The sequence below is a fragment of the Oncorhynchus kisutch genome, linkage group LG2, assembly GCF_002021735.2.
Source record: "Oncorhynchus kisutch isolate 150728-3 linkage group LG2, Okis_V2, whole genome shotgun sequence".
NCBI classification, from domain to species: Eukaryota; Metazoa; Chordata; class Actinopteri; order Salmoniformes; family Salmonidae; genus Oncorhynchus; species Oncorhynchus kisutch.
The window spans coordinates 51,765,108-51,785,426 of NC_034175.2; the positions used below are offsets into that span (position 1 = coordinate 51,765,108).

Here is a 20,319-nt window from a genome sequence, read left to right on the forward strand (position 1 = left end):
ACTGTAATCACTTAGTTATAGAGTTAAGATAACTTTTAAAACTGTACAGCTATTCTATGATTGATTGGTGTATGTGGAGCCCTATGTGTAGATTGTTGAAGTAATACATAAGTTCTAGAGATGTATATGTGTAGAAAAGTTGTTGTGTACTGTATGTGTGTGCACTACATGTCCACTATATACAAAAGTATGTGGGCACCCCTTCAAATTACTGGATTCGTCTATTTCAGCCACACCCATTGCTGATAGGTGTATAGGATCGAGCACACAGCCATGCAATATACTGTACATAGACAAAGGCCTTACTGACTTTCAACGTGGCACTGTCAGCTGCCCCGGTCAACTGTAAGTGCTGTTATTGTGAAGTGGAAAGAAACATCAGCCGTGAAGTGGTAGGCCACACAAGCTCACAGAACAGGACCGCCGGGGGCTGAAGTTCATAGTGCGTAAAAATCATCTGTCCTGTTGCAAGACTCACTACTGAGTTGCAAACTGCCTCTGGAAGCCTTCCTCGGGAGCTTCATGAAATGGGTTTCCATGGCCAAGCAGCCGCACACAAGCCTAAGACCAGCAGTGGAAACGTGTTCTCTGGAGTGATGAATCACGCTTCACCATCTGGCAGTCCGATGGACAAATTTGGGTTTGGCAGATGCCAGGAGAATGCTACCTGCCCCAATGCATAGTGCCAACTGTAAAGTTTGGTGAAGGAGGAATAATGGTTGTGGCTGTGTTTCGGGCTAGGCCCCTAAGTTCCAGTGAAGGGAAATCTTAACACTACAGCATACAATGACATTCTAGACGATTCTGTTTCCAACTTTTGGGATGGATTGGAACACCGACCGAGAGCCAAGCCGAATTGCCCAACATCAGTGCCCAACCTTACTAATGCTCTTGTGGCTGAATGTAAGCCCTGCAGCAATATTCCAACATCTAGTGGAAAACCTTCCCAGAAGAGTGGAGGCTATTATAGCGGCAAAGGGGGCACCAACTTCATATTAATGCCCATGATTTTGGAATGAGATGTTTGACGAGCAGGTGTCCACATACTTTTGGTCATGTAGTGTATCTTGTACCTGATGCCGCTGACGGACAGGTGTCCGTAGGAGCTGCTGGCTGCAGAGCTGGAGCGTGAGTTGTTAATGTAGGCCACGAGGGAGTTGGGCGAGGTACGGATCATGGTCTGCAGGTCGATGCTGGCGTCTGAGAGAGGGGAGATGGACAGGGCTCGCTTTCTGTTCAGCCTGGGGGTCAGTCTGGGGCTGGAGAACCGGGACACTGCAGATCGAGAGCACCAATCAATCAAACAAACATATTTATAAAGCCTTCTTAACGTCAGCAGTGCTTTGCAGTACCCAGGCTAAACTCCAACAAGAAAGCCTATACACACACAACATGCTAGTGACCCTTTCTCCCTACCCTGACTAAGTGTTACAACAATTGTGAGAAGAAAACAAAATGTCACTAGTAGTACACTCCCACAGCATACTAAAAATTAAGAACACTAATGTCAGTCAGTCAGTAAACCCGCAAAGAGTTACAGATTTAAGATGAAAGAAGAAGAAACCTGTTTATCCAGAGGTGTTCTAGTAGAGGTCATTCTAGTGCTAGTCTAGCCTAGACTAAGGTACAGTCCCCCTCAGTCTGTCTATGCTGTACCAAATGGCACCCTATCTATATTTAGTGCACGGCACTACTTTTGACCAAAAGTAGTGCACTACATAGCTAATAGGGTGCCATTTGGGATGTAACCTATATCTCTCTCCATCATCTCTCTAACACCACCCCAACCCTCCTCCTCCCCTTAATGCTCACATCCTCTTATGCATAATGAATCCCTCTCAATAATTTGCTGTAATTACCGTGATAAGAATCTCACCCAGTCAGTTGTATTTCAGCATGTTAAATGGAGGCAATTTAAACAAATTGATTTGAGAATACCATTAAAAGAATGAAGCATAGCTACAAAAGGTAAAGGTAAGTCATGGATGGCTTTTACCAAGCTGTTTTTGGAGCACGAATATTACAGTAATTTTTTTTATTAAAAAACATTGTTTTTTCCCACAAACTGTTGATTTGGTATTGTGTAACATTTGACCCTTTTGGAACTAATTCCCTCAGGTTGTGTATATAATCATCATTATTCTGTAAGAATGCATGTAGACATCCTTAACTGAGTTCTGTGCATGTAATTCTGACCTGAATTGAGCACGTAGTTCACTTTAACCTTCCTCTTTGGGACATGCAATGGAAAGTCCCTTTTACAGGCTATATAAAACAGTTCCAGGTCAAAGACATTTGGAAAGATGTCTTTCAGGGTTGTTCAAAAAGTTAATAGAATTTTTCTTTGGTGGGATTGGGTTTGACGCTGTTCCTGTGGCAATGGGTGACAGCTAGGGAGAGAAAGACAGAGATGGTGGTAGGGAAAGTAAAGGGGAAGTGGGATGCTTTCCCATTCAGTTGTACAACTGAATGCCTTCAACTGAAATGTGTCTTCCGCATTTAACTCAACCCCTCTGAATCAGAAAGGTGCAGGGGGCCAGCCTTAAATCGACATCCACGTCTTTGGCGACCGGGGAACAGTGGGTTAACTGCCTTGCTCAGGGGCAGAACGACAGATTTTTACCTTGTCAGCTCAGGGATTCGACCCAGCAACCTTTCGGTAGGGGGTAATGGCTAGCAGAATACGGGGTAAGGATGGGGGGTAGCGTTGGCCAGCTGCTGTGGGCCAACAGGTGCTGAGTATTAGCCCTGGTGTGATGTGGCAGGACACATACCAGGGCAGAGTGGTGGGGGTAGTACTGGTCTGGGATGGGATGGGGGGTTATTAGGCCTAACAGGGGGCATCATCAGAGGCGCTGGCAACAGGAAGTTCTTAATAGCTCCCATCACACCTCCCCAAAACACACGGACAGACGCACACACCACCACCTGCCAACATGTCAAACACACCACTGTCAACCTGCAGCCAATCCTCTGACCCTTTATTGGGTAAATTAGTGATCCTTTCTTCCAGGCCATATGGACCCAGAGACCACTATACTTATATACCTATGGCCGTAAAAAAACGGTAGTCTTATACATGGTGTGTGGGTAGGTGTTGGGGCCTGCACACGTGTGTGGGTGTGTGTGAAAAAGACTTATGTTGCTGAGTTGTAAAACAAAAGGCTTATGTGCTTACTTAGAGAGCTGCAGGACTTCAGAGGGACTCTGGCTGCTCTATGAAAACTCAGCTGTAGAGATGTCTGAAAAAGTTGGCAAAAACAACATTCGGTCCCTAAGAATGTTCTTCTATGAAGCTAAAAAAATAAATGTGTCAAATATCATTAGGCATATTGCGAAAGGAGGGGGGGGGGGTTATCAGGGGAGTAGAGGGGGAGGAGAGAGGGGGTAGAGTGGGGAGAGGAGTGGGTTGCTACCCGGATACGACAGTGGTTTATATTATACTCTTTAGAAAGGCTAGGGGTGGATTCAGATTTGCATCGAGTGTAATGGCTCTTTCTCTCTTGCCTGGGAATGGGCTGGCTCATTGTGGAGCTGCCGTGTGTTTGTCTGTGTGTGTGTCTGGGTCTGTGTGTGTGGTGCAGCGGTCTTATTCATCTCTGCTCACCACAGAACAGAACTGAACCTCAGGGGAGATTTGCTTATTAATGTGCCACTTTATAAAGCAGGAAACCAAGCGAGGTACGGCTCACAGCCTGGCGAAACTGGCGCCTGCCTCACCCCCTGGACACCCTTACCAAAATAAAGCCTTAAACCTCATACCCCAACCCCCAAAACCCTCCATATCCCTAGCCCCAGACATGGTCTCAACCCCTTCACAAAATACTGATTCACCCCCCAAAAACCCACCCCTATATCCCCAGACATACTATAGTAATAACCCCCTAAACCCACCATCCCACACCATCCCAAAAACTGTAGGTTCTCCCTAATCAATTCAGTACAACTTTCTCTATCCACTCAGGAGTCCCTAGTTAATGTGTTAGTCAAGTGTGTGTATGAGAGCGCAGCGTTTGCCCTTCTAGCCTGGACCTGGCACACCAAGGATACACTCCTCCACTGGCCTCCCATGTTAGAGAGACAGCACCTGAAGACAGCCGCAATTTACTAGGGCGGCAGGTAGCCTTGAGGTTAGAGCGTTGGGCCAGTAACCGAAAGGTTGCTGGTTCGAATACTGGAGCCGACATGGTGAACAATCTATCACTGTGCCCTTGAGCAAGGCACTTAACCCTAATTGTTTAAGGGGAGCTGTATAATGGTGACCCTGGCTGTGACCCCACTCCCTGCGGGTGTCTCAGGGGGAGTTGGTATATGTTGAAAAACACGTGTGTAAAAGGACAAAAATAAGCACCCCTGTGAGGTCATTATTGTATCTGCTCTGCCTGAGGTCACTCAGGCAACACACACAGTGATGGAGTGCTTTATCGATGGCGGGGCTCTAATTTAGGGGTATGCCAGGTTCTGGCAGCAGGGAGGTGGCGTGGCGCTGGCCCGAGGGATATGTCCTCTTCTCTAGGTCTAGGACTCTGTCTCTGTGGGAGCAGAGTGGAGCACAGGGAGGGTTGGCTATAATTGGGGGATCTGGACTGATATATAGGTTCATAATTACAGGCACTTGAGTGCACATTAACAAAAAAAACTAAAAGGGGGCTGAGCGATTATTTTAAGCATCTGCCTTGCTGTTTTGATGGAAATGGCTTTGTGGAAAATCTGAATACTGTAATTGAAGGGTAGTAATCCCTAATCCTTTACCCCACCCCCCCCACCGCCCCTCCCAGTACAACCCCCAAACCAAAGCCCCCCGAATGAGAGTTGGCACAGGTTCCACACACAGCACACAAAGGTAGTCTCCCTTTGTTCAGTGCAACAGGCTTTAGAGGCCTGTAGTTAGTAGTTAGCCTGAGAGAATGATATTACAATGGGATGTAGGGTCTCTTTATCTGGGCTCTGTTTTCCCATCAGGAGATCCAGTGGAGCCCTGTGGAGGGCCTGGCTTTGTTGGGTCATTTAGTTAGGAGTGTTGATTCACTACCTCCGCTGCTCTCTGGCTATGTTGGTCTGTCTCTCTCTCTGGTCTCTCTTTCACTCGGTCTCTCTCTCTAGTAGGGTTGCTGTACAGTGGATCCACTACCTACACTGCTCTAGCTCTCTCTCTTTCAGATGACCCCAGACTGAGGTAAAGCATGAGGGGTCAGGCGTTGGTCCTCCGAGGCGAGGGAGAGAGGCCCAGCGTGAGGCCCAATCTCCCCCCTAAACAACACCGCAGCCTGGGTACCAGCCAGCCAAGAGCCCCAGCCAACTCCAGCCACCCCCGATCCCCTCTGCTCTCCTCCGAGTGGGGAGGAATGTTTATTTTTCCTGGTAAATCTCGCTAATACCATCACTGCACATTTTATTAGAGGGAGCTCACTGCGATGATTCCCCTATGAGCCCCCAGTGTCCTGCTAAAGCCAGCTGTGTGTTTTTGTGTATGTGCACACTTCTGCCGGGGGCTCATGTGTGTTCATACAGTAAGTGTTTGTGTATGTAGTCCGCAGGGACTGGACAAGACCCCCCTCATTCTCCGTCCCTTCCTCCCTCCTCCTCCCCAAACACTAAGATCTCTTTTTCCTCTGACTGCATGGCAGACATTTACTTTGGCAGCAGCTATTGTCATGGGACCTTTGAGTTTCTTTTCCCGGCAGCAGGGTCCTATGCTGTTAGTGCTCTACAACCCTCCCCCCTTGTTCAGCCTTGTTTGGCGCGTTCCTCAGTGAGCTTACTATTAAGACATGATGAAGTGTAATCTGTAGGATTTACAGTATTTAAGTTTACACTGAAAAGGGTGAAAATGCTGATCCAGCTAGAGCAGGGGTGGCTAATCATTTTGTCTTAAGGGCCACATCGGTATAAAACAAATTCAGAGGAGGGCTGTACAGATTATTTTCCAGACCGATTTGTTCCATCTATCCATCGATCTATCTGAGATCTCTGGGTGAGACCACTCATAACATCACACGCCACACGCAATAGATTTACTAAGGGCTTTAGGGAACAAGGCCCAACTGGCCTCTGCCTGGTCTGGTGGAATCATTTGTGTCTGCTATTCGCGGGGGAAATTGGTCTATGTTGTTTTAGTGGATGAGCGCGTCAGAGCACGCCACTGGCACGAAGGCACACTTGACATTTCAGCACGGCCCACGCTAACCAACCAACTGACGGACGGCAGGAGGATCTGTCGGTGTTTGTTTTGTAGGCCTGTCGGAGCAGACTGCATGTAGCCTACATGGCACCCATGCCTCAATCAGTCACACAGTGGGCGGAGGAGAGGAGCAGAGAGCTACTCGGGTGCGTCCCAAATGGCACTCTATTCCCTATACTGTATAGTGCAGTAATTTTGACCAGGGCCCATAATGTGTTCTTAGAGAAAGCATTACTACTTAGCTATCTACTCCCCTTCACTCTCTGCGGAGCATAAGGCCTCAACAAAAAGATCCAAAACTGAGAATGGGTTTGCACACAGTCAGATTAATGATCAGATTATTGACTGTTTCATTAATTGTATTACAGTATACAATTGTCAACGTACTGTATACAGTACCATGCATGGGGACAGGGATACATGGTCTGTCCTGAGCAGCTAGCTCTGGGAAACTGAACAGCATCAGGGTGCCATGTTTAGTGTCATTTAGCTATGTTCTTGAGAAAAGACCTAGGTTATAGCTCTGCTTAATGGCAAGTGGTAAAACTTACAGTAAATCCATACATTTAGCCCTATGGAACTACGAGAACACCTGACTGTCTTAAAAAACTTTTAAGTACACCCGGCACTAGGGCTAGTCTGCAGAATTTTCCATGAACACATTACTCCCTTTTATTAACCAGCACAATTTTTTAAGCCCACTCTCACATGTTTGTAGTACTAATAGGAATCATTGGGAAGGGAAAATAACCAGCCATATTATAACTTTGGGTTCACTGAGGACTCAGCTCTTGTGGTAGGTCAAATTAATTTATTAGAGCATAAATTGATTTTTAAATATGCATATGAATTTCTTTTCTTTTATCAGAGCTAGGCTTCCAAAACAAACGTAGCGGTCTCGATGCATATGTATCACCCTCTCTGCCATTAAATGAGGTTCTTTATTCAGCCAGGCCGTATGCTGAGACTCTGAGCCATTAGCTGGCTGGCTAGGTCAATACAGAGCCTGTGTGTGTCTGTGGAGCTGCTAGCCTCGCTAACCGCACTGACGGAGAGCTTCAAGCCAGAGAGTGCCCAGGACGCTGACCACATCAAACCCAGCCAGGTTTGAGAAGTAGAGAACACCAAATAAACCTGCCAGGGGGAGGTGTGGAGGTGAGGGGGGTGCGGCGAGGCGAGGAGAAGGCCCAGTTCTGTGCTGTGTGAGTCGGTGTCTGTGGGTGTTTGAGCAAACAGCCTCCCCAAACAACTGTGGGAAGCCAGCAGCAGTGGCGGTCACGCCGGGAGAGAGAAGTGGGAGGATGGATAGAGGAATGGAGGGACGGAGTAGTGAAGGAGGAAGACAACAACCTCTATGCCCAAATCTGCATGCCCTCCCCTCCTCCTCCTCCCTCTCTTCATGTTTGATTTAGTGATTGAGGGGTAATTTAAACGGTTCATTTCGAGGTGGATCCTGCGTTGGCAGGGATCATGGCGGTAAGGTTTTCCTAGCATGCACATGAGGATTGGTGCTTTAGCGTCACGCAGGGTGGACGGAGAGCGTGACAAGAGGTGCAAACACCGTTAGATGGTAGATGGCTCGTTCTCGCTCTTTTCCCTTGGGTGGTTTGAGACCGGATAAAAGTGATATGGATACCTAACCCGGAGTCTGTGCCAGGCAGGCAGAGAATGTATGCGTTTGACGGTCGAAAGGCATCGAAAGGCTTACTTTCATGGACAGTTTAGTTTAACTTTCCACTCTGTAGCACTGTATTGCCCATTCATACAGATAACTGGAAGGTTCCTGAGTTGATATAATCTCCAGGTCCTAGCAGCATTATTAGGCCTTTACTTGTCACTCTGTTCTTAGGCCTGGGACTGTCTGCAAGGCTATGGTCCCCGACCATATGTCTGACCTCTCCTGTGAAAAGCAGAGTTGTTCACCACGTCTCTTCTGTCACACTGTCACTAAATCTCCCCTGCCTGCCACTATCCTCTATCCCTGCCGTTAGATTGCACAAGCAGAGCAGGGACCACAGATTTACAGTATACCTGCCATAACACTGACTGAGAAACAGAGAAGAGACAGATTCAGAAGCCCTGGCATCTGCTGCTGCCTGAAATATAGTCCATCCACTGCCAAACCTCTCTCTCTCTCTCTTTCTCTATTTGTCTCTCATCTCTGTCTCATCTCTCACACACTCATTCTCTCTCTCTCCATCTCATTCTCTCCTCTTTCTTCCTCTCCCTCTCTCTCTTTTCCTCTCCCTCTCTCTCTTTTCCTCTCCCTCTCTCTCTTTTCCTCTCCCTCTCAACATGGTTGCCCTTTTAAGGTTACCACTGTTGATTTGTAGGATGTTACTCATAACAGAGTAACACACCTGAAACACTATGTGACTAGCTGTGTAAATTAGAGGCCTGTGTTGGGAGAACAGTGGTGGGCCTTTCTGTCATGGGCTTTTTTGTGTTTATAGACACCCCCTGCTACGACTGAGGGTTTTTATAAGTCAAGGAATGCTCCTCTTGCTTTGATGTGGGGAAGTCTTACACACAGAAAGCCACAAGAAGAAGAAAGGACATCTATGAAAAGCACAGCACCACATACCTGGAGGTAAGCACAAAGGGTGATGAGGCTCTTCGTATTTAGTAGTGTGGCATATGGGTACTTCACAATGTACACTGAGTATACAAAACATTAAGAACACATTTCCATGACATAAACTGACCAGGTAAAAGCTGTGATCCCTTATTGACCAGGTAAATCCACTTCAATCAGTGTAGATGAAGGGGACAAAAACAGGTTAGAGAAGGATTTTTAAGTCTTGAGACAATAGAGACATGGATTGTTTATGTGTGCCATTCAGATTTAAGTGCCTTTAAACTGGGTATGGTAGTAGGTGCCAGGCGCACCAGTTTGTGTCAAGAACTGCAACACTGCTGTGTTTTTCACGCTCAACAGTTTCCCGTGTGTATCAAGAATGGTCCACCACCCAAAGGGCATCCAGTCAACTTGACACAACTGTGGAAAGCAATGGAGTCAACATGGGCCAGCATACCTGTGGAACTCTTTCGACACCTTGTAGAGTCCATGCCCTGACAAATTGAGGCTGTTCTGAGGGGGAGGGGGGTGCAACTCAATATTACAAAGTTGTTCCTAATGCTTGGTACACTCAGTGAGGTGGGAGAGTCCCACATATGATAGTCAGTGTGACCTGGGCTGTGTCAGGTCAAATGTAGTTCAGGGATAGGAAACCCTGTAGAGGCACTTCATGTTTTGCTTTAGACCAGGTGATGAATTTAGCCAATTCAGTTGAGTGATTGGTAGAATCAGGTGTGGTGTCTGGTTGGGAAAGAATCCTGCAGTGCAGTGGCTGTTGCACTCAAGGACCAGGGTTGCCAACCCCTGATCTAGGGAATCGGATGTCATTTGGGGTACAACCCAGGAAGGTGTGTTTCAGGATTTCAGGGTCACTCACCATCCACAGGGCTGATGTAGTCGGGCAGGTGTGCTGCTGCGGCTGCTGCTGCTGCTGCGGCCGCCCCGGTCTGCATGATGAGGTCTCCGTAAGTGCTCCTGCCACTGGCCATGAGGTGGTAGTAATCTGTAGGGTTGGCACCTGGAGGTGGAGGGGGCAGGCTGAACAGACCATGCTCCTTCAGGTGCTCATGGGTCACTGTCGGACAGAGATGGAGAGAGGGGTGAGATGTGAGAGATGTGTCACAGGTCAACCAATGAACAACTGACATGGGGACAGGGGGCAGGCTGAACAGACCATGCTCCTTCAGGTGCTCATGGGTCACTGTCGGACAGAGATGGAGAGAGGGGTGAGATGTGAGAGATGTGTCACAGGTCAACTAATGAACAACTGACATGGGGACAGGGAAGACTGACACAGGAACAGACGGGAGAGAGAGACGGGGGGGGGGTGAAATGAGAGAAATGAGAGGACGAACAGACCATGCTCCTTCAGGTGCTCATGGGTCACTGTCGGGCAGAGATGGAGAGAGGGGTGAGATGTGAGAGATGTGTCACAGGTCAACTAATGAACAACTGACATGGGGACAGGGGGCAGGCTGAACAGACCATGCTCCTTCAGGTGCTCATGGGTCACTGTCGGACAGAGATGGAGAGAGGGGTGAGATGTGAGAGATGTGTCACAGGTCAACTAATGAACAACTGACATGGGGACAGGGAAGACTGACACAGGAACAGACGGGAGAGAGAGACGAGGGGGGGGGGGGTGAAATGAGAGAAATGAGAGGACGCAGAGAGACACAGACCAAAACAGTGAGTAGTAGATTTGACAGACGGAGAGACAGAGGGGAACAGACATGGTGCGTTGCTTCACAGGTTTGAAGATCTATGCTACAGAAGATGCCTGGAGGGCAAAGGGTTTTTGATAAAAGATAGGTGAAGTCTTTGAGGTTTGCTGAGGTGTGTGAATGACCCCGGGGAGTAAACGAAGAAAGAAGGAGGGAATAGAACATTCCTGCTCTTCTCCTGTCTCGCACATAAATTCATTGAGACAGATTACCCGCACGTGTGTGCACGCGCGCACACACACACACACACACACACACACACACACACACACACACACACACACACACACACACACACACCCACCCATAGTGGTAGAGAAGGGAAACCCTTGAGCATTACGGAAATATTGATGTAGAACGTGTTAACACCTGCACCCTGTAAACCCACATTTAAAAGTGTCACAAGCTGTAAGAGGGAGATGTAGATTTGTTTTCTTTCCTTTTGCAGCGAGCCACTGAGGCCTATATCCATAACTGTGGCCTCCTCCCCTAGTTTCCTGCTCTCCGTTTGCCCCTGTGGATATATCAGAGGCTAACGTCTCCACAGATAGAGAAAGGAGGAGCGGAAGAAAGTAGGGATGGAAAGGTGGAGGTTTGAACTCCCTTAAAGGGCCTAATGTAGGGGTGTCAAACCAATTTTACCCTGGGGGTCCGCATTCAGTCATCAAAGAGGTCCGGAGGGCTGCATTGAAAATGTGCTATATTTCCTCGCCCTAAAAATGTGCAAAAAATTGTCCTCTAACCATAGTTTTTACAATTTCCTATGCTCCCTGAATGTCTAGCTTTCATTTGGGTGATTATTAGCAAGATGGACACAGTCAAGAAACTGTTTGAATGTAGGTCTATTATCATTTCTACACAGTTTCCATTTGGTTTTAGTCATTTTAAGTTATATATGTTTTACTCCAACCACCCCTGACTACTGTTAGCTAGATAAACTGGGGAGAAGAGAGAGGGGGGGAAGGAGGGGTGGAGGTTTGAGCCTCCTTCCTCTGCAGTGCCTAAACCATGGGCCACACCAAAACGGTCCTATCAGGACTAATTAGGGCTGGCTGTGGTAAAAAAATAACAGGCGTCTGTTTGTGCTGGCTAGGAGGCCCACAGAGAAGCTTTAGTTTCTCCTCGCCTGCCCGGATCACATAACCACTTCCAGTAGCTGCTTTGTGTGGACTGGACAGACAGACTGAGGATGGTGGAGGGTAGTGGACTGGACAGACAGACTGAGGATGGTGGAGGGTAGTGGACTGGACAGACCGAATGAGGATGGTGGAGAGTAGTGGACTGGACAGACAGAGTGAGGATGGTGGAGGGTAGTGGACTGGACAGACAGACTGAGGATGGTGGAGGGTAGTGGACTGGACAGACAGACTGAGGATGGTGGAGGGTAGTGGACTGGACAGACCGAATGAGGATGGTGGAGAGTAGTGGATAGGTCAGACACAAGGACTAGAGCATGGTAGTGGAGGGTAGAGGATAAAACCAGTAGTCGTCCCGGTGAAACCAGCTCAAAAAGCCAGGGAATTCAACAGACAGAACGCAGAGCAAGGAGGCTCTATCTCATTTACATGGTTTGGAGTGACCCGACACTGCTGTATCAGACATATAGTAGACATTGACAACACTGACGATAAAGGGTGTGGATGTTTCCTATAATTGGAAGATCTGTCCCTTTCTTGATATAACCAAGTTGATATGCTGATAAAATGGACTGATTTTGGACTGAACTCCACAACAACATAGGAAAAAGAATAATCTCTGGGACAATTAACAGTAGTGTCCAGGAATTAGGTTACTAAAACTACACTCAAAACAAGTTGTCTACAACTACTTTACAGGTATTCTATCTCTAGAATTATCTACAGTATTCTCAGATTGGCTCCAAGCTTACACAACTTTATTTATGTTCACTCAAGCTTAATGCCCTCCATTTTATGACATACTTCTTTGCCACTGCTGCCACTTTATCAGTGACAGAATCTCTTCCGCATTGCTTCTCCTAAAAGCCACAAAGCCATTAAAGTCAACAGGGGAGTACACTCAGTGATTTATCATTGGGCCTCTAAGACAGCTCTATCTCTCAGCCTTTGTCGCCTCTCAGGCAGCTCTCTCTACTCCCTTCAACCTGTTGTTGTAACAGGGTCGTGAGGACAGGCCTGTCATCATATGAGCTCCATATTGGGGAGGGAAAAATGCTTTGTTAGTCTTTGCTAATTTCCATGGTTTCCGATACCCAAACATTTGTTCAGAAACGTATACACACATTCTAGCATGTGTACACATACTCTTTCTTTCTCTCTCTAGCTCTCTTACACTCACGTAAGCACTCACACATTCATGCACGCTCACGCATGCAAACACACACACACACACACACACTTAAGTGACTTTTATACAACGGGTAACCAACATATAATGATTTACAGTTTAAGTTGGAAGTTTACATACACCTTAGCCAAATACATTTAAACTCAGTTTTTCACAATTCCTGACATTTAATCTGAGTAAAAATGCCCTGTCTTAGGTCAGTTAGGATCACCACTTTATTTGAAGAATGTGAAATGTCAGAATAATAGTAGAGAGAATGATTTATTGAAGCTTTTGTTTCTTTCATCACACTCAGTTAGTATTTGATAGCATTGCCTTTAAATTGTTAAACTTGGGTCAAATGTTTTGGGTAGCCTTCCACAAGCTTCCCACAATAAGTTGGGTGAATTTTAGCCCATTCCTCCTGACAGAGCTGGTGTAACTGAGTCAGGTTTGTAGGCCTCCTTGCTCGCACACTCTTTTTCAGTTCTGCCCACAAATTTTCTATAGGATTCAGGTCAGGGCTTTGTGATGGCCACTCCAATACCTTGACTTGTTGCCCTTAAACCATTTTGCCACAACTTTGGAAGTATGCTTGGGGTCATTGTCCATTTAGAAGACCCATTTGTGATCAAGCTTTATCTTCCTGACTGATGTCTTGAGATGTTGCTTCAATATATTCACATAATTTTCCTCCATCATGATGCCATCTATTTTGTGAAGTGCACTAGTCCCTCCTGCAGCAAAGCACCCCCACAACATGATGCTGCCACCCCCGTGCTTCACGGTTGGGATGGTATTCTTCGGCTTGCAAGCCTCCCCCTTTTTCCTCCAAACATAACAATTGTCATTATGGCCAAACAGTTATATTTTTGTTTCATCAGACCAGAGGATATTTCTCTAAAAAGTACGATCTTTGTCCCCATATGGTGTTGCAAACTGTAGTCTTGCTTTTTTAAGTTGGTTTTGGAGCAGTGGCTTCTTCCTTGCTGAGCGATCTTTCAGGTTATGTTGATATAGGACTCGTTTTACTGTGGATATAGATACTGTTGTACCTGTTTCCTCCAGCATATTCACAAGGTCCTTTGCTGTTGTTCTGAGATTGATTTGCACTTTTCACACCAAAGTACGTTCATCACTAGGAGACAGAACACGTCTCCTTCCATGGCTGCGTGGTCAGATGAGCGTGGTACCTTCAGGTGTTTGTAAATTGCTCCCAAGGATGAACCAGACTTGTGGAGGACTACCATTTTTCTTCTGAGGTCTTAGATGATCTCTTTTGATTTTCCCATGATGGCAAGCAAAGAGGCATTGAGTTTGAAGGTAGACCTTGAAATACCTCCACAGGTACACCTCCAATTGACTCAAATGATGTCAATTAGCCTATCAGAAGCTTCTAAAGCCATGACATCATTTTCTGGAATTTTCCAAGCTGTTTAAAGGCACAGTCAAATTAGTGTATGTAAACTTCTGACCCACTGGAATTGTGATACAGTGAATTATAAGTGAAATAATCCGTCTGCAAACAATTGTTGGAAAAATTACTTGTGTCATGCACAAAATAGATGTCCTAACTGACTTCAACTGTATGTATTTTCATTAAAAACTTTATTTAAATCTATTCATATTATTTCATCCTTCCACAAAATATAGTCCTGACACAAATCTAGGGTTGCTACCCAAGCCGGCTGGTCGTTCATTCTATTGGTTTGGTTGCCGGTGACGTGACCCAGTCGTTGAGTCTTCTTGTTCTGCGCATCTGTGGACGCATCCCTGACTTTGTTCTAAATGCTCTATTGCTATACTGGCTGGCAACGTTCTTATCTTTTGCTTGCTAGCTAGCCAACTACGAATATTTTACAGTCACGTCAAACAGCACAGCCAGACTAACAACAAAGTAGCTGCGTTTGCGTTTGTTTAAGCTGTTTTCTAGTGATATTTATTTGGATACATCAATGATAATGAGCTAATGATACACTATTACACCTGGAATAGATAATGTGCTCTGTCGTCAGGACATTGTTGTTCAGAGGAACTAGCCAACAACACAGCTAACACAATCACTTCAAACTGAAGCTGGAAATACTGCAAACTAGCTGCACTTCATTTAGTTTGACCTGTTTTTACTTCGTTTTGTTTTAACCGGTTTTTAAATGGACATTTCTTTGTAAATATCCACTAAAATGATGCTGATTCATGATTTCGACTGGCTGAGAAAAGCTGCCTGTCTGTCTGTCTGTCTCATTCTGACTCCCAACACATTCATTACTATGGGACAGTTGGAGATTGAATTTCAATACTGAAACAATATTGCAAATATCAAAGGGTAAGATAGCAAGTTTTACCGCTATTGAAAACCAATTGCTAGTCTAAAAGAAATGGGAGATCATGTCTAGATGCTTTTTACAGTGGAGATCAAGTTCATAAATTGTCTGGCTAGTGGATTGTGTAGTGAGATGGAACAGAGTAAATAGGCATTTCAACGTCATAGCTTTAGCGGGTGGTAACTTGTGGAATAAACACCGGTTGGAATGCGGTTTTAACCAATGAGCGTCCTGGATAAGACCCACCCATTGTATAAACCATACACATCCCATTACATGAGAGGATGAAAGGAAAAACGTTTTAATGTAGCAGAGTGTATTAGGTGTTAGACAAATTGTCACAGTATGGTGGGTAATCTGGTGTGTAAACAACATAACACATATACCCAGGTTTGTTCTGGGAGATGTGTTCCAGATATTCTCTCTCTGTGTTTATAGTGATAACTATCCATTAAGTGTTATTTCCCTTAAACACAGCCTAATCCTCTCATCTCACCTCCTTAAAACTGAACCGAATGTCTGTAAATCTATCAACACACACCCTTACACAACAAGTTTCTAACTATATTTCTGTCTTATTTTTGGGATTTGTATATACACTGCTCAAAAAAATAAAGGGAACACTAAAATAACACATCCTAGATCTGAATGAATGAAATATTCTTATTAAAATACTTTTTTCTTTACATAGTTGAATGTGCTGACAACAAAATCACACAAAAATTATCAATGGAAATCAAATTGAGGGAGGTCTGGATTTGGAGTCACACTCAAAATTAAAGTGGAAAACCACACTACAGGCTGATCCAACTTTGATGTAATGTCCTTAAAACAAGTCAAAATGAGGCTCAGTAGTGTGTGTGGCCTCCACGTGCCTGTATGACCTCCCTACAACGCCTGGGCATGCTCCTGATGAGGTGGCGGATGGTCTCCTGAGGGATCTCCTCCCAGACCTGGACTAAAGCATCCGCCAACTCCTGGACTGTCTGTGGTGCAACGTGGCGTTGGTGGATAGAGCGAGACCCAGATGTGCTCAATTGGATTCAGGTCTGGGGAATGGGCGGGCCAGTCCATAGCATCAATGCCTTCCTCTTGCAGGAACTGCTGACACACTCCAGCCACATGAGGTCTAGCATTGTCTTGCATTAGGAGGAGCCCAGGGCCAACCGCACCAGCATATGGTCTCACAAGGGGTCTGAGGATCTCATCTCGGTACCTAATGGCAGTCAGGCTACCTCTGGCAAGCACATGGAGGGCTGTGCGGCCCCCCAAAGAAATGCCACCCCACACCATGACTGACCCACCGCCAAACTGGTCATGCTGGAGGATGTTGCAGGCAGCAGAACGTTCTCCACAGCGTCTCCAGACTCTGTCTCCGTGCTTCTACACCTGCATTGCTTGCTGTTTGGGGTTTTAGGCTGGGTTTCGGTACAGCACTTTGAGATATCAGCTGATGTACGAAGGGCTATATAAATAAATTTGATTTGATTTGATTTTGATTTGATTTGTCACGTCTGTCACATGTGCTCAGTGTGAACCTGCTTTCATCTGTGAAGAGCACAGGGCGCCAGTGGCGAATTTGCCAATCTTGGTGTCCTCTGGCAAATGCCAAACGTCCTGCACGGTGTTAGGCTGTAAGCACAATCCCCACCTGTGGATGTCGGGCCCTCATACCACCCTCATGGAGTCTGTTTCTGACCGTTTGAGCAGACACATGCACATTTGTGGCCTGCTGGAGGTCATTTTGCAGGGCTCTGGCAGTGCTCCTCCTGCTCCTCCTTGCACAAAGGCAGAGGTAGCGGTCCTGCTGCTGGGTTGTTGCCCTCCTACGGCCTCCTCCGCGTCTCCTGATGTACTGGCCTGTCTCCTGGTAGCGCCTCCATGCTCTGGACACTACGCTGACAGACACAGCAAACCTTCTTGCCACAGCTCGCATTGATGTGCCATCCTGGATGAGCTGCACTACCTGAGCCACTTGTGTGGGTTGTAGACTCCGTCTCATGCTACCACTAGAGTGAAAGCACCGCCAGCATTCAAAAGTGACCAAAACATCAGCCAGGAATCATAGGAACTGAGAAGTGGTCTGTGGTCACCACCTGCAGAAGCACTCCTTTATTGGGGGTGTCTTGCTAATTGCCTATAATTTCCACCTGTTGTCTATTCCATTTGCACAACAGCATGTGAAATTTATTGTCAATCAGGGTTGCTTCCTAAGTGGACAGTTTGATTTCACAGAAGTGTGATTGACTTGGAGTTACATTGTGTTGTTTAAGTGTTCCCTTTATTTTTTTGAGCAGTGTATATCATGTACAATCTGACAGATATGGGCGTAGAAAATATGATGCACTTTTTAATATTTTGTATTTCTTTTAATGCTCTGTTACAGTAAGCTCCCCTATAACTGCCAGTAGTTTATATGTGTGTGTCTCACCTTCTGCAGGGCTGAGTCCGCGGGCAGCAGAGATCATGGAGAGGGTGGGGCTGCTGTGCATGGAGCGGAGGTAGTGCTCCATCTGGGGGTGGACGTAGGAGTGAGGGGGGCTGAAGGGGGAATCCCCCGTCCCTGCTGCGTGGGGGGACAGACGGATCAGAGAGATGCCGTCTGAGATGACCGGGCTGCCTGCTAGGCCATGATGTCTGGAAAGAGAGAGGGAAAATGAGTTAGTAACAGAAATAGAGCGAAAGAGACAACCATGCACAAGCATGAATACCTTAAAAGACTAATGCAAATCAGTGTTTTGTACAATAGGATTTTAGTGAATTGAACATGTTAGTGGTTTACATGTGCTGTATGTCTGCCATTCAGGTCGGTCCCTGAAAACATGTACATGTCAATCCAGATCCACTACTAGCGTTCCTGATCTGTCCTAGTGAACCGCTCCTGCCTGAAGCATTGAACAAGTTGAGACTGAGTGTCTCAGACTACACTCCTATGAAAAAGCCTACTGTTTGGGTGTCTGTTTGGGTGGGCACAGCCAAGGTGTCTCTCATATTAGTACTTAGCCCTGTTACGAGTCAGCACATCCATCCGGATGTAACTGTAAAGAACTGAGGCGTCTAGTTGGCCACTTTCAAGCTACCAGATTAATAGAACAAGATACCCTGACTAAAGTTGAGTCATTGATAATATAGCCCACAGGTCACAGTCAGTGGGATATAAATGTGTCATCTGTTGGCAGGTAACTAGCAGGTCTGCTTGTAGAAACACAGCCAGGAGGCTGCTGTAACTCTTGATAGCTACTCCCTGAAGCCAGAATAGAACACTGAATACCGTGCCGGCTGTCTGCTGGCCGCTGGCACAGTTCTTTTAACTGTTTTTGGCAAAGCTTGTTCTTTGAAGGGGCATGCTACTCCTTGTGTTAATATGGTTGTTGGGTCTAATTGAAACCTCTGTGTGTGGTGAGCCAGGCAGTACAGCACCTGGAAAGAGGTGAAGAGAAGAGATTTCAGGTTTTAAAGAAAGCAGGCCAGTACCACATCCTCACCTCTCCACTCTCTGTCTGCTGCTATACAGGCCTACAGGCTTCTCCTATACTACAGGCTGCTTCTCTTAACCAAGGAGTAGATGTGTCCAGAGGCGTTTTTAAAGAAAGCAGGCCAGTACCACGACCTCACACTTCATTAGTCTCCAAGTTACCACTGTAATGAGTCACAGTATGCTGTCCATTGGGGAGGGGGGAGGAGAGGGTTGATGAAGTGGAGCGGGACATGGGGGTGGATTCGGGAGAGTGGGATGAGGAGGTGGGGGAGGATGGGAGAAAGTGGGGACGGTGGGGTTGGGGGCTCAGCGTACCAGACTTCAGTCTGCTCAACTGATGAGTTGCAGGGCAGGCAGGCAACACACAAAAACAACTCAAATGCTCTTGCTTTGAAGAAAAAAGTATTTGAAGCCGATATAAGTTAGTATACACAAAGATGTTTTAACATCCATTAGTTATAATGATAAGAATTCATATTAGATACTACTTGGACCTTAGACTTACAACACACATTTCCGTAGTAAATGCTGATATGTGCCAGGAGTACATGAGGTAAAGAAAATAGTTGAAATACTGATATGGCTTCTTCCCGTAAAATCTGTGGATTTGGTTATACTGATCTCCCACTGAAATCCATAGGGATGAGAAGCTGGCAGAGGCTGGTTGTGGGTCTGAAAGGTGGGTCTGAGATGTTAGCGTTCTTGGCAAGGCCTGGGTTCACCTCAGTCTCTCATTTATACCCCTCTCTGTATGGGAGCCAACCTGCACCCAACCCAGCTCTTGCTGCTCCCTCCGTTTCCAGTAAACGCCTACAGACAACCAGCCTTGTCTGATGGCCAACTTTCTGCCGTCAACCCCTCCAATGGACGGACCATAAAGAGGTCTCTGTTCTGGGGGAGCTGAGAAGAAACAGACGGTCCATACACAAAAACACAAGCTGATTCCCTCCCCTTGGAGCTTCCACCCGTCACAGGTCTAGAGGCCTGTGCAAGTTTCACAGATTAGCGTTCAGCTTCACTGATGCTCCAGGTTTCGTAAAACTGGCACCAGAGTGCTCTTATCTGTCTGAGTAATTTACTACGGACCGTGCTGGTTGGTCACCGTCCTTCATGTTTAGCCACAGTGTTCCCGGTTATCGCTGCGCTGTGGGGGGAGTGTCATTTGGAGGCACCGGTGGGATCTGAGGTGTGACGACCCCAAAGAGCCTTTAGAGCGGGCTGAGGCTGCGATCCCAAATGGCACCCTATTCCTTATATAGTGCACTACTTTTGACCAAAGCCCTATGGACCCTGGTCAAATGTATTGCACTAAATAGGGAATATGGTACAATTTTGGACGTTGACTGACTCGCCTGTGGTCCCGACCTCAGCCACAGAGAATCAACACAGAGTACACAAGTGAACATTTTCAAATGTGCCATTTCTTAATAAACATTTAAAGCCAGATAAGAGGCCAATGTTGTGTGTATACATACAGTGGTATTGGACTCCTTTCAAGTATTTGGAATATAAGTCAATATACTTAATTGAAACTGTGAAATTGAAATTGGCTAGTTTGTGGAGGCTGTGAATGCTCTCCCTTATGGGAGCCCCCTCCTAGATGGAATCTAAACAAGCTTGAAGTGCAAAAATGAACAACAACTAAACTGACTGGTGCAAAATGAATTGGTCGTGCCCTACCTCCCAGACTTAAATTAGTTATTTGATCAGAGCTCAAATGGAGAAATGAC

At 46.3% G+C, this 20,319-nt stretch overlaps 1 protein-coding gene across 1 annotated transcript in view; it reads right to left on the bottom strand.

The window, feature by feature from the left end:
• The window catches only part of gli2a (GLI family zinc finger 2a), a 102,908-nt gene that overhangs the window by 18,271 nt on the left and 64,318 nt on the right, over positions 1 to 20,319 (bottom strand). Inside the window, exons 4-6 of the mRNA XM_031797387.1 lie at positions 17,543 to 17,748; positions 9,637 to 9,834; positions 1,074 to 1,275 (exon numbers count right to left, since the gene is read on the bottom strand). Of these exons, the coding sequence (XP_031653247.1) occupies positions 1,074 to 1,275; positions 9,637 to 9,834; positions 17,543 to 17,748 (606 nt within the window). The remainder of the gene's footprint in view (positions 1 to 1,073; positions 1,276 to 9,636; positions 9,835 to 17,542; positions 17,749 to 20,319) is intronic.